Source organism: Vanacampus margaritifer, chromosome 9 (genome assembly GCF_051991255.1).
Source record: "Vanacampus margaritifer isolate UIUO_Vmar chromosome 9, RoL_Vmar_1.0, whole genome shotgun sequence".
NCBI lineage: Eukaryota > Metazoa > Chordata > Actinopteri > Syngnathiformes > Syngnathidae > Vanacampus > Vanacampus margaritifer.
In genome coordinates, this window is record NC_135440.1 from 19,094,418 (window position 1) to 19,111,508 (window position 17,091).

The 17,091-nt window shown below is 38.6% G+C and overlaps 2 protein-coding genes across 2 annotated transcripts; both read left to right on the top strand.

The window, feature by feature from the left end:
- Nucleotides 1–1,628: 1,628 nt before the first annotated feature.
- On the top strand, nucleotides 1,629–8,839 carry rab25b (RAB25, member RAS oncogene family b). Its single transcript, XM_077576664.1, has 5 exons — nucleotides 1,629–1,908; nucleotides 5,256–5,451; nucleotides 6,617–6,810; nucleotides 8,085–8,165; nucleotides 8,443–8,839. The coding sequence occupies exons 1-5, from the start codon at nucleotides 1,872–1,874 to the stop codon at nucleotides 8,559–8,561; spliced, it is 627 nt and encodes a 208-aa protein (XP_077432790.1). The 5' UTR covers nucleotides 1,629–1,871; the 3' UTR covers nucleotides 8,562–8,839.
- A 1,040-nt stretch (nucleotides 8,840–9,879) lies between these two features.
- Nucleotides 9,880–16,684, top strand: rab11al (RAB11a, member RAS oncogene family, like). The gene is made up of 5 exons (XM_077576663.1): nucleotides 9,880–10,132; nucleotides 13,087–13,282; nucleotides 13,427–13,620; nucleotides 13,896–13,976; nucleotides 14,779–16,684. The coding sequence occupies exons 1-5, from the start codon at nucleotides 10,093–10,095 to the stop codon at nucleotides 14,916–14,918; spliced, it is 651 nt and encodes a 216-aa protein (XP_077432789.1). The 5' UTR covers nucleotides 9,880–10,092; the 3' UTR covers nucleotides 14,919–16,684.
- The last annotated feature ends 407 nt before the right edge of the window (nucleotides 16,685–17,091 follow it).

Consider the following 17,091-nt stretch of genomic DNA (forward strand, 5'->3'; position numbering starts at 1 on the left):
CGTATGACTTTCATTTTTTTGAATCTGAACATTGCAGTGTTTATTTTAAAGCTACAGTACTGAACATATTCAATTTTTGAATCGCTACTGCCACCTGCTGACGAAAAATGAAAATGCACATACCTTTCACATACGTACTGGGCACATTACTTCACATCCGCAGACAGGGCGCAGGAAATTTTAACCCGAATCCAGTCTGAAAACTATTGGTCAAAGGCTTGCAGGAGTACCCATTGTGAACAGCTAAGGCAGTGGTGTCCAAACTCGGTCCTCGGGGGCCGGTAGTCCCGCAGGTTTTGGATATTTCTCTCCTCCAACACAGCTGAAGCTCATCAGCAAGCTCTACTAAGCCTGATAACAATCCTGTTGATTGAAACAGGTGCGTTGGAGCAGGGAAACCTCCAAAACCTGCGGGACTACCGGCCCCCGAGGACCAAGTTTGGACACCACTGAGCTAAGGGGTTAATCTACTAATAAGAAGACATTTCAGTCATAAATGGTGAAATAAAAGGCTACTGTACAGATATTATTTGGAAAATAATTCTAAATTGCATCTTAAACTCAGATTAGTTCTGACAATGGAGGCAAAAAAAAAATTTTTTTATCGAAAAATACAACTTTTTACATTAAAATAAAAGGGAATGTTCTCTTAAGATTCCAACTTTTTTTTAAATGTAATTATATTCTCACATTATTGCTTCTAAATTTATTTTCCCAAAATACAGCTACCTTTAGTGAAAAAAAAGACTTTATTTTCTGCAGTTTACCTTTTTCCTTTATAATAATAATAAAAAATAATAATAATATATATATATATATATATATATATATATATATATATATATATATATATATATATATATATATATATATATATATATATCTTTTATGATAACATAAGTCCATACGCTCCAATTACTCTGGAGGAAAAAAAGTATTATAGCAATTTGATGAATGACAAATTGGCATGTAAAGTGCATTACAAATAATTTATTATTGTTGTAATTGTTAACAAATGTTGTTTTGCTTACATTGTGGCTGGTGAACTACTCAGGAAAAAGTACATTATTCTCGTGATATTACAACCCCAAAAAAACAACTTTATTTTTATCTAACAAATGCACAACTTTTTTACCTAAAAAAACATTTTTTCCCATGTAAGATTGCCTCCCCCCCCCCCATAAAAATATGACGTTACTCTCATCAACTTTCTTGAAAAATACAACTCTATGTAACAACACTATTTTATCTTAGATTCCAACTTTTTTTCTCTCCCAAAAAGTACAACTTTATTTTTGTAATACATATTCCTTTTTCCTCTTCTCGTAAGATTGCAACGTTTTTTTTCTCATAAAAAAAAAACAAATAAAAATGGACTCTTTTAATATTGCCACACTTTTCCCATAACATAAAAAATCTGAATATAATGAGGAAAAGCTCTAACAAAGTAAAATAAAAAAAATGGATGAATGACATTGAAAAAGCAAATTCAGTATGGAAGGTTGTGTACGGTGATTGTTGCTTCTCGTCTCCCCCAGCAGGAGGCATCTGACTGAAACTGGGCATTCCACCTGCCTGACAACCCCCCCCCCCCACCTGGTAGTGCCACACCCCCCATTACCGCAGCCTGGCCACTCCCTGACCTGGATATGCGCTCAACATGTCTCACTCCAACGATCCTGTAAACTAAGCCAGCAGGGCAGGAAAACAAGAAGGCTGGACAGCCGTTGGTTGGTGTGCCAAAACCGGATGGTTTCCGTCCTCGGGCCTGACGAGGAGCTGTCAGTCGTGAGGCGGCTGCCGGTTGCCGACTGACTCTCTTCCCTCAGAAGAAGAAGCGGAGACTTTGGGAAGCGGTGGATGGACACAACATGGGCTCGGACGAAGTGTACAATTTTGTCTTCAAGGGTGAGTCCATTTGTTCTCGTACCCGAGTGAGCATTCCAAAAGGATTACTGTATCGTACAACTGTTCAGGACAACCTTGTCTGCCCATGCACACTTCCTTGTTCTTGATAAACTTGGCAGACGCTTCTATCTGCATGCCACATTTGCAATGCGCCTTCCATGTTGAAAAAGAGGACATTGCTGTGCCTCCGGGGAATATAGTAGCCTCAAAATGACCTTTCTGTCCAATTATTAGCTCTGGAGTGTGCAAAGGGCCAAAATGGACTACAAAGTGTAAAAAAACAACAAAAAAAACAACTTAGCTCAAATTAAAGTCAAAATAACTAACCCTAACTTTGACTTAAATAAAAGCTATTGTCCCAATCTTGGCAAAAATAAAACGGCCAATTTAAATCTAAATTAAATATAAAAGTAACTACCCTAAAAGTAACCCTAGACTCTTAATCCTAACTCTGCCTAAAATAAAAATAGCTAACCCAAACAAAACAATTAAAAAGTGTTATAATAAAAGCATAAAAGTAAAATTAAATGTCACTAACCCTAAGCTCCTAACTCTTAGCTAAAATAAAAGTAGCTAACATTGTCAAAATAGGAGTAAAATTAACTAAACCTAACCTTAGCTAAAATTCAACTCATCTGAACTCTGATTCCCTTACACTGACTCTGGCTTAAATAAAATAAAAAGAATGAACCCTAACTCAAATAAAAGTACATCAAACCCGCCTACATATTCACAATTCGACATTTGCAAATTCACTAATTAACTGATTTAGCTTTTGGTGCACAGGTCCCATGTCTAATATAAAAGTGTTGCTTCGGCGCCAACTTATGGCATGTCATCTTGATGCTAAGCAACTATGTTGAAGTGAGGGGAGGAGTTTCGTCAAGTCAGGCCATAGCCTGGTCTAATAGGACAAAAGTCCTTTACCACCATCTAGTGGCATGTGTAGGCAGTTATAAACCAGCGGGAACATTGTAAAAGTCCCCAATCAAAACCAACCCTTAATAAAAGTCTAACTAATAAACCCTAAAATGAAAATATACTATAATAAAAAAAAAAAAAATCTGATTAGACGGAGCAACTTCCTCATCTAATTCTGGTCTCGCATCTCGCCCAAAAAAAAAAACAAAAGAACAAAAGGTAAACCGCAGTGAAAACCAGACAAACATGGTAATTAGGGCTTATCCCAGACAGAACAATACTGTGTGCTATGTCGTTTTAAGTGGCGTGGTGGGACTAGAAAGACTGGAAAACGTTGAACTCATTGGAAGAACATCGTAAATGTGTTAGCCATAGACTTTTAGCATTTAGCTTTCATTAGCGGAATTACACAGTTGTTACGTAGTTAGTACATTTATTGCTGTAGTGTTATTTACTGTTTACTTCATATTCCTATTTCATGATCACCGCATGATTTGTCAAAATATTCATTAGTGACATTGTGTAATTATTACTTATTTATTACAATTTTATTAACTGGTTATTACAGTTATTGATTCACATGTCAGGCTGTTCAAAGTACATACAAAGGGCAGCAATCATTTGGTGTAAACCATGTCAAATATATTGTTCCCACTGACTGCAGGAAGTGGTTGCATTCATCGGAACAGGAAAGCTGCAGGGCGTTGGCTTTAGGATAGCACAAAATATAACAAATAGGATCATCAGGAAAAAAATGAAAACATATCAGCAGCTTTTATTCGGCATCTTCTCAAAATAGTTCTATGCTGTCCATTTGTGTCCTTGATAAAAATAACTAAAGTTACATGACTTGGCTTGAGTCTGATTTGAAATAAAGAACACCACTGAGTTTTTTTTTTTTTTGTGTGAGACTTTTGTCTCTTGAAAGTTTACCCTGATGAATAATCTACTTTGTCAGGTTTGGAGGTCACTGTAGTGTTCACTCTGCATATCCATGTTATCCCCCCCCCCCCCCGTCGAAATGATAATAATGCCACTTTTTCCACTGGCGTCCTCCACTACTCAGTAACCACTTGTACAAACAAAAGCAACAATCCTCAGTGTGTGGGCAAGCGTGAAGCTTTCAGCCACAATGGACTGTTGATTACCAGGAATTTATTTTTATTTTATTTTTACACTTGACAATATTACCTCACATTGTTCCTTCGTTTTGTTGTTTTTGCAGGAAATGCAACAATTGCACAATTGGACATGATCTCAGGGGTATTATTTCATAGATGAAATATCACTTTGAATGAGTGATTCATTGAGTTTGTGTGGTTAAATATTTAAAGAATGACTTAACTCTCAGGCATTGTTGGATTGTACCCTTTCTGCTTGTTTTTGGGCCATTGTCAGTTTGGAAAATACATAATGTGTATTTTTTATATATTTTTAAGTTTATTATTTATTTAATGCTTGTTTTTTTTTTTACTACATAAACTTTTTAACTACGGTTAGTACTTGTCATTAGCATAAAATATTTTCATTTGATAACCCTTAAAAGTAAGAATACTACATGAAATTTCCCCCCTTGTCAAAAAACGGACAAATGATGTTATCTGGTAGAAAACGCGCAAGATGGAGCAAAAATGTTACAATTTAATGTGTATAATTATATAGTTATATATTTCATTACATTTTCATCACACAACAGTTAAAATTTAACAAATCAATCAATAGATAAATTAACTCATTCACTGCCATTGACGGCTATAGACGTCAATAATTTATTTGAACTGTTTCTATAAGTTTAACTTTTTTCTTTTTATTTTTACATTTAGAACAGATATAACATTTGTGATTAATCGTGAGTTAACTAGTAATATTAGTTTTTCCCACTTTGGTTAACAAGAGTATGAAAACCTATATATTTTTAAATTGTATTAGAACAGATAAAAAAAAATTGTGATTAATTGTGAGTGAACTAGTGAAGTCATGCGATTAATTATGATTACAAATTTTAATCACCTGATGCCCCTAATTTTTAATAATCTTTTCTTTTATAAATTATTATTATTTTAATTTTTAATAATCTTAAAAAAAAAAAGATTATTAAAAATTAGGGGCGTCAGGCGATTACATTTTTTTAATCGTAATTAATCGCATGACTTCACTAGTTAACTCACAATTAATCACAATTTTTTTTATCTGTTCTAATACAATTTAAAAAATATATAAGCTTTCATACTCCTGTTAACCAAAGTGGGGAAAACTAATATAAATAGTTAAAATTAATGAATTAATTAAAATTTATTTTTGACGTCTATAGCCGTCAATGGCAGTGCATTCAGGTGCAGCAGTATACTACCTTTATTTAAAAATGATTTATAAAAAATAAAAAAAAGTATAAATATTGAACATTTTCTTGGTGTGTGATTCCTCAGTCGTCCTGATCGGCGAGTCGGGCGTGGGCAAGAGCAACCTGCTGTCCCGCTTCACCAAGAACGAGTTCAACCACGACAGCCGCACCACCATCGGCGTGGAGTTCAGCACGCGCACGGTGCAGCTCAACGGCTTCACCATCAAGGCGCAGATCTGGGACACGGCCGGACTGGAACGCTACCGGGCCATCACGTCGGCGTGAGTCGCTGCTGGCATTGTAAACATGTGCGCGTGCTCCGCGCTGTTTGCAGGACAAACACAGACGCCGCCTTACCTGCAAAACAACCCGCATTGTCCGCGGCTGTCCATGGGATTGGACGGTGTTTTCTATTGTGAGCCGAGGAGCTTCATCTAGACAAAAGTAGTGCTTTGCTGCTATCATGGGGCCTCTTCGTACCAAGGAATTTGTTGAAGTGAGGCGATAAGCTTCACTTGGATAAAAATAGTGCTTTGGCTACAATCTTGGTGCTAACGAACTATGTTGAAGAGAGCTGAGGAGATTCATTTAGACATAAGTAGTGCTTTGCCGTTTTCGTGTGGCACTTTGATGTCCAAGAAGCTGTATTTAGAAAAAAGTAGCACTTTGCCACCATCTTATGGCATCTTTGTACCAGGGATCTCTTTTGAAGTGAGATGATGAGCTTCATTTAGATAAAAGTAATGCTTTGCCAGAATTGTATGGCATTTTGGTGCTAAAAATTACATTGAAGAGAGCTGAGGGGATTCATTTAGACAAAAGTAGTGTTTTGCCACCATCTTGTGGCATCATAGTACCATTGAACTATGTCAAAGTGAGATGAGGAACTTAATTTAAATAAATTACAAAATAGTGATTTTCTGCCATTTTTGTACCATGGAACTATGTTGACGTGAATTGAGGCGCTTCATTGAGACAAAAATAGTGATTTGACGCCAAGGAACTGTGTTGAAGGGAGTAAAGGAGCTTCATTGAGACAAAAGTAGTGATATGCCACCATTTTCTGGCATTTTGGTGCCAAAGAACTACGTTTAAGTGAACTGAGAAGCTTCATTCAGACAAAAGTAGTGTTTTGCTACCATCTTGAGGCTATTTTAAAGTAAGCTCAAATTTATTTAGGAAAAAAAGTAGTGCTTTGCCACCATCTTGTAGCATCTTGGCGCCAATAATTTTTTTTTTTAGTAATTTGAGAAAGTTCATTTAGACAAGCGTTTTCCCATCTTGTAGCATCTTGTTGCGGAGCAACCATGTTGAAATGAGTTGAGGAGCTTCATAAAAAAAAAAAGTAGTGCTTTGCTACCATCTTGTGGCATCTATAAGTGATTACAAATTCAAAAAGTGACACAAAATAATGTGAACTTCAGAGTTAGCATGTCTTTTCGTCAGTTACTACCGAGGTGCGGTGGGAGCCCTCCTGGTGTATGACATCACCAAGCACCTGACCTACGAGAGCGTGGAGCGCTGGCTGAAGGAGCTGTTCGACCACGCCGACCCCCACATCGTGGTCATGCTGGTGGGCAACAAGTCCGACCTGGAGTCGGAGAGGTCCGTGCCCACGGAGGAGGCCAAGGACTTTGCAGGTTCTTTCTCCATTATGTTGTCTTGTTTTGTTGTCCAATCACAGTTCAGCCTTTGTGTTGCCATGTCAGTCTAATCTGCCCCTTCGGTCATAATCAGCAATGCTAGCTGATGTCATTGAAACTATATTAGCATATTAGCAGTATTTCTTGAATTAATTTTCACAGGCTGGCCCTCGATGACGGCAGAATTTTTCTTTCCTCTGATTGGTTGGTCAGAGCAAAATTGTTTGCCTAGCAAAATACATCTGTAGCGATCAGGCATACATTAGTACATTTAACTCATTCTCTGCCATTGACGGCTATAGACGTAAAAAAAAAAACATTTTAACAATTTCTATTAGTTTAACATTTTTTTTGCTTTTGTTAACAAGAGTATGAAAACCTAGAAAAAAATATTGTACATTTTAGATATAAAATTTGTGATTAATCGTGAGTTAACTAGTGAAGTCATGCGATTAATTACGCCCCTAATTCTTAATAATCTTTTCTTTTCTTTAATCTTTTTTTTTTTAAAAGAATAAAAGATTATTAAAAATTAGGGGCGTCAGGTGATTGATTTTTTTTTATTGTAATTAATCACATGACTTTACTAGTTAACTCATGATTAATCACAAATTTTATATCTGTTCTAAATGTACAATAAAAAAAATTGTTCTAGGTTTAATTACTCTTGGTAACAAAAGTAGAAAAAAAACGTTTAACTAATAGAAATAGTTCAAATGAATTTATGGCAGCGAATGAGTTAAGTGTGATGTATTTTAATTACATGTTTTTTAGTTTTAGTTAAAATAATCCAATTTGGGTATTTCAAATTATACTTGACTCATTTAGCCATTTTCAGCAGTAAGAATATTTTGTCTATAATTAATTTGATAACTTTATTATGTCTCATGTACAATTAATACCTTCAAAAACACATTTTGCCGCTTGCTGTGGACTGAAAATGACATCAAAGAAAAGAGGTGAGCCGTGATTGGTTGTTAACTGAGCTCTGAGCACCTGCGATGTCATTCTCAGTTGACAGCAAGCGGCAAAATGTGTTTTAAAAGGTAATAATTGTACATGAAAAAAATAATGGAGTTATCAAATTAATTATAGACAAAATATTAACTTCTTACTACTGAAAATGGCTACATTTAGTATCCCTTTTAAATAAAAGATCTTGTTCAAAATGGTAAAACATAACTGAAATCTAAAGAGTTAGCTCGATGCTGTATATGTTTAAAAACACTAATACATATTAATAATAGAGTAAATATTTTTTATTTGTGTAGAGAAACAAGGTCTATTGTTTCTGGAGACTTCCGCTTTGTCATCAACTAATGTGGAGGCTGCATTCAACACTGTCCTAACAGGTAATTCCAGTATTTTTCATTTTATCTTGGATATGTAAAACATCTAATCCGTGTCAATAGATACCGCCACCAAGGCGGAAAAATCCCAACCATGCTAACTTGCTGGGCGGCGCTGTTCCACTCCAGACCTGTAGGTGGTGGTAATTCACTTTAAAAAAGTGTTTGCCAATTGCCACCCACAGCAATCTTTTTTTCACTTCTCATCTCATCAAGAGGACGTTGATGGTGCAAAAAGCCTAAATTGGTTCTATACTGATATTTTCCTTCCCCGACGCAGAGATCCACAAGAAGGTGAGCAACAAGGAAGTGTCTCGAGGCTCCATCAACGCCGTCACCTTGACCCCCCCCAGAGTGGAGCCCACCGAGGAGAAGAAACCTTGTTGCAAGAACATCTGAAGGAGAGCGTGGGAGTCCGAGGGGACGGTGGAGATCCAGGTCATGAAACGCGTGGCCTCCTCTTCAAAACTGACTGATTCGAACCTGCGCAGGCGGGTGCAATGTGAATGAATAACATATCCCGCCTGTTGTATTGTACATCCTGGGTTAGCTGTAATTTAAATAACACAACTGGAAGGCGTTCTGTGTTATAAGGTACACGTTTTAAGAGGGGAAGCTTTGAACGGTGGCGAATGTGTGCGTGTGTTCCTGCTGAAATAAATGATTTGTGATCAAAATGTTAACTGTGCTTTATTATCCATCGAATTATATACAATACCCATTTAAGCATATTGGGGGGGGGGGGGAACAAACACAAAATAGTTTCCCTCTTTTATTAGCTTACATAGTCCTCATACAAAAAAGAAAAATAATCACATTACATGTAGCATGTTGTTTTAACGCTAGCTAACGGCTTAACTTTTATGCTATGATTGTCAATTGATAAACAAAAAATGCTAAAGAAGCTAATCATAGACTTAAAAAACACATCTGTGTGTGTTTTATCAGATTAGACAAGATAATATATTTTTTTTTGCCACGAATCATTCATGTAGCCAGCAGCGGTGGTGGGAGTGAATGAACAAAAGCATTGCTTTGGCGCCATCTTGTGGCATCCTGGTGCCAATGAACTATGTTGAAATGAGTTGAGGAGCTTCATTTATCACCTTGTGGCATATGTAGGTAATTATAAACCTTTTTGGGGGTGTCACTTATGTGTATATTTTTTTATATTTGTTTTTTCATTCATTATGTATACTGTAATTAAATGATAGATGTTATTTGTATTATAATTTATTAGTGTTATTTAGTACGATTGCTATTAATATCATTTTAATATCGCTTCTTTTTTTTTACTAACAGAACGACGTTGGAGCCAGGGTATTTTTTGGTGTATGTACGAGTGCATAAAGTAATAAGGTTAGTCACGGCACTAATTAAACTCGTAAGTCAATATAGTACAGGGAGTACGTATAAGTAAAAAGCCGCCAGAAAAAAAATAGTCACGTACTGTGCAAATATACGAGCTGAAAACTGCTCGAGTACTTGTTTATGTGCTCACTTGGGGTTGCTGCTTCGGTTAGTATCACCTGTTGAGGCTCTGAGCCGCCTACGTCATCCACAGAAACCCAAATCATAAGTGACACGCCGACGGACCAATCGCATCTAGGCGCGTGACAGTAGCTGCCAGCACCAGTCCAATGGGAGCCGAGCGGAGGCGTAACAAATAGGTGACGTCATGCCGCTGCCGCCGCTCCGGTTTGCAGCAACTAGTGACAAGAAAGCAGAGACAGAACGAGGAAGACGACGACGGCGACAAACTTTGGCTCACTTTTGCCTTTTTCCACGGGGAAGAGGAGACGACATCACCTCTGACGACGTGTTGTTTGACTGGCTTTACGTTCGTCTCCCGCTGCCGTGTCATCGTTTCTGTGGCGATACAAGTTCGCTCGACTTGGACAAACGCGAGCGTGTCGAGTGAGGCGAAATTATGACGGGCCGGGAAGATGAATATGATTATCTCTTCAAAGGTGAGTCGCTCCATTTTGTCCCCCCGCCCCCATTCTTTTATTTGGCTACGTTTAGCTTACCTGCGTTCGCGTGATGACGAACTCCTCTACCCCGACGACTTTACATCTATCGCTGACGGCACCTGTTGCTTCCCATGTAAGCACTTTTAAAGGCGTCTCTGGGCCATTACTCCCAGCATAATCTCACTTTTGTGAAGCTAAACCAAGCGGCATATGATGTGGCCAGTAGTCATCTTGCACAAGCTGGTGACGACGTTATCATCTTTGGACGAGTTGACGGTCACATTGAGGCTCCCAAAACGCAACGAAAAAGAAAATAACCAAAATTGGCCCGGTCTATTCGGGTAAGACAAATATCATGTGACAAGTTAAACAACTCGAATACCAGAAAAACAACGATAAAGGGCGTCTGTGCTCAGTTTTAAGACCCAGGATAATAAACAGTACCGTTCTAAAGTTTAGGGTCATGTAGACATGTGATTAGGCTATTTATTATTTTAAAGGAAAGTATACACCGTTGTAAAGTTAGGGTAGTCTCGATTTTTTTTCACCCCAAGAAAAACACGTCAATATTGGCTTTTTTTGAGTTACAAAGAAATGTCCAAATTCATTTTAAGGAACCCCCCCCCTTTTACTACTACTACTATTACTATTATTATTATTATTATTTTATTTTATTTTTTACTATACCTCAACTTCATTTACAGAGCAACTAAAAAAGACAATCCCAGATGTAACAAAGTGCTGTACAAAATGAAGGTCAGATATAAAACACAATAAATAATCAAATAATAGTGAGTGTAAAATAATAACGAATATATTATTTTTGAATTAAAACTTATATTTACTTATTTACTTCAAACAAAACTGCCTGTTGGCTGCATGCTGTTCCTCCAGCATTCGAGTAATCAGAAATACATTATTGACCAGTGTTTCACAACCTTTTCTGAGCCAAAGTGTATGTTTTACACTAGGGAAAAAAATCTCATGTCACAAAATTTCGATACATAGGTTTAATTGCCATCTAGTTGATGTAAATTTAATAGATCTGCCTTTTGCTATGTCACTGGCATAGACACATTTGTAATTAATACACATTTTTGGGATAAATTACTGAGTTTCATCCCAAATGATCTCTTACGGGATACGTCAATGTCGTACAAAACCCCCCCAACAGTTTTTCTTGAAAAAAAGAAAGAAGACGTTTCTAAGTCCACCGAACTTTTGTGCAATATCTCATGAGACAGGGAGGTCATATGTCATGCTATCACCATGACACAGAGCACTATCTTAACTTTTGGCCCCTATCCCATTTCACTCACTCAGAACATTGAGAATGAGCTGAATGTTGTTGTTTTTTACCCCCAGATAAGGGAATGATAGGTGTCTTAATGCCTTTTGTTCAAATGCTAGCACAACCACTGCTGATACGTGGCTTACGACACCCACACAAAAAATTGTCAAAAGGAACAGGCTGGCATGGCCTGGTGCAAACAGTCGTTTATAGTTGTACCTTTATGTGAACAAGAGGAACTATAGAGCTTTAAACAAGCCAGCGTTGTCAAACTGGAAATACCTGCATGAAGTGTGTGCGTGTGTGTGCGTGTGCGTGTGCGTGTGTCTTCACATAAAGCCATACAAAAGCTTTGTCACAGAGCAAAGAGAAGATGAGATTTGATTCTGGGTCGAGTGGCATCAGCAAAAATTATAGTGACAAAGTGCGGATGACAGTCAGGTGCTTTGGGTTTTTATGGCTTTTGAACTTTTTCCGCCTCTCCTCTTGTTCTTTTTCTGCGCATATGCTATTTGCTGCGAGTCAAGCCGGACGAGCTGCACACTGAGTCATACTTCCACTCCATTTGGGCATCGTCAGCACAGGAAGTCGTCCACAGCTGTCGAGTCCGAGGCTTCCTTTGCTGCGTCTTTAACTTTAACTTTACATGCCAGAAATTGACCTAACTAAATAATAATAATAATAATAATAATCCAAAGTGGAAACACCCCATTTGTTTATTTGCATAATATAAGTATGCGTTAAAATGACAATAAAAAGTCATTTTAAAATCAAAAGCGACGGTGTCCCACTGGGATCAATACTAGAACCCTGAGAAGTCCATCTAAATGCTTCACAAGTACAATACAATAGCGTCTGCTTCTGTTCATTTACAGATTTTGCTGACTTTACTCGAGTAATTTTAAATTGAAGCAGTTTAGTAAGTCATTTGTGTTGCAATATTTCTTGCTTTAATTTGTCATAATGAGAACTGAATCATTTTAATTTAAAAAGTCATTTGGGACATATTCCATAGGGCAGGCTCTGATCTAATCTGACCAAACAGGTTCATCCTCCCAGATTTGGCTTCATAGCTCATGTGAGCATCCACAGACTTTGGTGAAGCCTGTCGCGTAATAAGAAATGGGTGTGGGGGGGTGATGTTTTGATATTAGCGCTGTCAGGAAAGCCTGATGTCTTTTGTCGGCAGAAACGCCAACAATGTGCTTGTGAATGGGCGTGTAACAGTGACTTTGTATCCCTTGTTTTAATGGTTGGTTGCCTAATGATTCTTCTCCACCCAACATTTGCGACAAATGGTAGTAACTTTTTAAGATGAAACAGACTGCCCGTGTCTTTTTACGCCATATTTGTTCTGACTAACACATTGCAGCAGTGTTGAAATATGACTTGGTTTGTTTGTCAATGTAGTTGCTAAAAGCCGGAGCGTTAAACTTCCTATTTCGCAAAGGTGAGATGGCGTCAGGCTGACTCACTTGGCAAAAATCAGACTATGAGGAACTTGGATACACCAAATAAAATCATGATTCATTCTTGAATATTTTAAGAAATGTAGTCTTGTCCTATATATCAAAATGTATTGTTAAATTCATAGCAGTTTACAGTGGTGGTGTATTTGGATGCAGATGCTAACACTATTATTCCTCCCTAACCCCATTAGTGGTGCTGATCGGCGACTCTGGCGTAGGAAAGAGCAACCTTCTGTCCCGCTTCACCCGCAATGAGTTCAACCTGGAGAGCAAGAGCACCATCGGCGTCGAGTTTGCCACGCGCAGCATCCAAGTGGAGGGTAAAACCATCAAGGCGCAGATCTGGGACACTGCGGGACAGGAGCGATACCGGGCCATCACTTCTGCGTCAGTGCAAAGCACACGTGTGATTTTCAACCCACTCACTGCCATTGACGGCTTTTTAATGGGCTGGCAGTGAATGAGTTCATAACATTTATCACATAACAGCTGTAAAAGTATCCTGAATGTCCCCCTGTTGCTTTTTTTCAGGTACTACCGCGGCGCAGTGGGAGCGCTGCTCGTCTACGACATCGCCAAGCACCTGACGTATGAGAACGCCGAGCGCTGGCTGAAGGAGTTGCAGGATCACGCCGACAGCAACATCGTCATCATGCTGGTGGGCAACAAAAGCGACCTGCGCCACCTGAGAGCTGTGCCCACCGATGAGGCCAAGGCGCTTGCAGGTGACCACACCAGATCACTGACATGCTAAACCATTTCAACTTCCCCAAATTTCCACATTATTAGAAAATGCAATAGCCAAATTATGAGATATTTTACCAACGTACCTCCTCCTTCCACATTTCTAGATTTCATCAGTTGAATGAATGCCACAGCATTTCCATTCAGCGTCTGCTCTTCAGCATTCGTATAGTTTCTACAGATATTGCATTCTCTCCTTCTTTTTTTTAATTGCAGGCTTCTGATGGTGATATGTGCTTTTCTTTTTCTTTTATAGAGAAACATGGCCTGTGTTTCCTGGAGACGTCTGCCTTAGACTCATCTAATGTGGAGCTTGCCTTCCAAACTATCCTCACAGGTAACTTTGGGCGCTATCATAACAGGACTCACAAAAAGTTGTCAAGGATCTATGCCCAAAATTGAGCAGGAAGTCGGCCATTTTGGCTTAATGCAGGCAATATGGGTGAATCACATGGCTTTTATTTTGATTATTTTTTTTTTTTTACTTTTCACAAATGAGTCCCGATTGGAAGCAAGTCTCCAAGACATATGGGTAACGCTAAATTGCATTTTTTTTTTTAAACCCCATGTCATCTAATGTGGGATTCTCAGAAAGTGTAAGAAAAAAAAGGGTGGGCATGTCTGTTGAAATAAGATGCATGAAAAAGTCTCAAAGATCGATTCTATCAATTGAAAGATTCCATCAAAAGCCCCTGATGTCGGACACCATCTATCATCCGCCTCTAGATGGCAGCAACATCCACGTAATCTTGCGTCAACGGGTGCACTGAGGCAACCTCTAAGCACCTCACAATCTCTCTGTCAGCCTCTCGCACCTGCTTTGCTTTAGTTCACATCAATGGATAAATGTGATGTATAGCTGGCCTGGAATTGAGTTAATGACCTCCCAAAATGCCGAAAATTGACCACTTTGCTTCACTTCAGTCTGAAGGTTTGGCACCGCCTGCCGTTTGAGGACTTTGTGATGTCTCAGCTTCAATTACAGCATCCGGTCTAGGGGATGTCGTCAATGAGTCCGTGTAGCAGCAAATGTTGCTAATGGGCTCACCAGGAGATGTACTGTGTATTTGGTGGGGGAAAATGTTTTACATACAGTGTATAACGCTCTGCCATGTTTCTCTCTCTCTGTCCTCGCTCAGCCATCTACCGCATCGTGTCCCAGAGGCAGATGTCGGGATGTAGCGACTCGGACTTCTCTCCCGCCTCCAACGTGGTGCCCATCACGGTGGAGCCCACCCAGAACGCGTCCAACAAGGGCATGTGCTGCCAGAACAACTGAGGCGCACAAAGACAGTTAGATGCAGACAGACAGACAGACAGAAAGACAGACAGGTGGGAAGACCAAGAGGTGGGTAGATAACCACTTCACTTCTTCACAAGGACTATTGTAGGGAGGCGGAGTGCGTACAATATTCATGTTTAACCCTCCTGTTGTGCTGGTTTCTCAGGAACTGCATTAATGATCCTGCAGGGCCATTTTGACCCGTTACCCAAACAAAAAAAAATAGGGTTGCAAATTTCCAGATAAATTTCCAGAAGGTTTTTGTGGGGATTTTAGATGGGGACTTTTTTCAAAGGGGAAACTTTACATGGGAATTATTATTATTAACAAATTGAGGGTCATTTAATGGGAAGGTCAAGGTATTATAAATCACATATTCATACAAATGTGCCCATCACAAAACTGTAATTGCTCTTTTTTCCCCCACTTGGCTTGAGAAGTGGTGTATTATGTATGGCTTGTGTAAACGTACCACAATACCATGAACCCCCAATATTCACAGAGGATAGGGGCCAAGCCTCTAAAAAAAAAAAGTTGATGATTGTCTGTCGATGCCACAAAATGGTGGCAAAGCGCAATTTTTGTCCAAGTGAAGCTCCTCACCTCACATCAGCATAGTTCCTCGCTACCAAGAGGCAAAAAAATGTCACCAAAGTGCTTTTTTAAATTTTTGGACCAGGCTAAATGATGCTCCGCCTCTTGGCACCAAAATTCCACAAGACGTTGGCAAAGTCATATGTTTGTTGTTCATATTGTCACAAACGGACATCCATGCAAAAATAAATATCTCTCCTTGCCTACGTGAATATGTTTTAAGTGCCCCATTGTGAGCCAACATTCAATTTTGTCCGTTTCTTGTTTATCTTTGTTCCTTCCCATGTTAAGTTTCAAACTTTGAAAATTCTTAGAATTTTGCAACCCAATTTGTATCTCAAGATTGCTTATCAATAATTATAGTTGAATAAACCACTACACTTACTACTTGTTCATTCACTTTAGAATGTTGATTTGACATAAGAGGAGGGTTAAATGGAGAAGTTGAGGAAAGTTTGGCGCACGTGAAGTTTAGCAATCCCAGCTCTGTCAAAATTAAGATTACTAGATTAATTATCCCGCCCCCCCACAAAAGACATTGGAATTTCCCGCCACCGTCGCTCAAACCTTCCCAAAGACTGTCCACGCTTCCTTCAATTGCTAAATGTTTCATCCAGAAATATTTATTGAACACTAGGCTTTATCTTTTTAACTGCATTGATTTAAATCCACGCTTATTATTTGTGAGGACATCCGCCTCTCCATGAGTGGCGTGAAGGTGTCGCTTTTCATAAATGCACACGCTGGATCCTGGTCTGACTTTTTCAGATTCTTCTGGGGGCTCAAAGACACCTCTGCCTTCTAGTGAGATAAATGGGTTGAATCCCTTGCTTTTTATCTTTACTGGACCAGGACTTCATTTTTAATTTTTTTTTGCCTTTGGGAGGTCAATCCTCTTGCTTGCTTGTCTTTTTTGTGGGATGGATTTTTGTTTGTTTGTTTTTGTTTTTTTAAGGCAGGCAGGTTTTTAGTGTGTGTTAGTAAGGGCTTGATTTAAATTGCACACAATCAGCAGGTGCGTGTATGTGTGCTGTGTGGCCTTCATAGGTCTTTAAACTGGGTGGTGTAGGATAAGGCTTTTTGTTTCTTTTTTACAAAAAAGAAAAACAAACAATTATTTTAATATGTATATTGGACTGCATATGTACAAATAAATCTGATTTGTAATAGAGCGTCTCTAATGTCTTTTTGACGAGCTTCGAAACAAAGCACAGTTTTTCATTTGCTATAATTGAATGCAGTTTCTTTTATGCGCTAATAAGAGAATATTAACTTAACCAGACAATTTCACGTCATGTCTTCTCCTAATTTAATTATGCTTTTGATTGCTGAGAGGAGCACACTCAATTTTAAACCTGCTCTTATCTTGTTGGTCAAATTGACCAGATTTAAACATTGTTGTTGGTTTTTTTTAATGGACTCATTTACTGCTGTGGTCTTATTTGTAAACTGGAATCCAACCGTTTACTGTCGCTAAGGAATATAGTCTTGATGTGCATTCATAAATGGATAGGCATGGAAGATGGTCTCGACCTGCAGCTGTCTGTGAAATTCAAGCCGCTTTATAACTGTAATG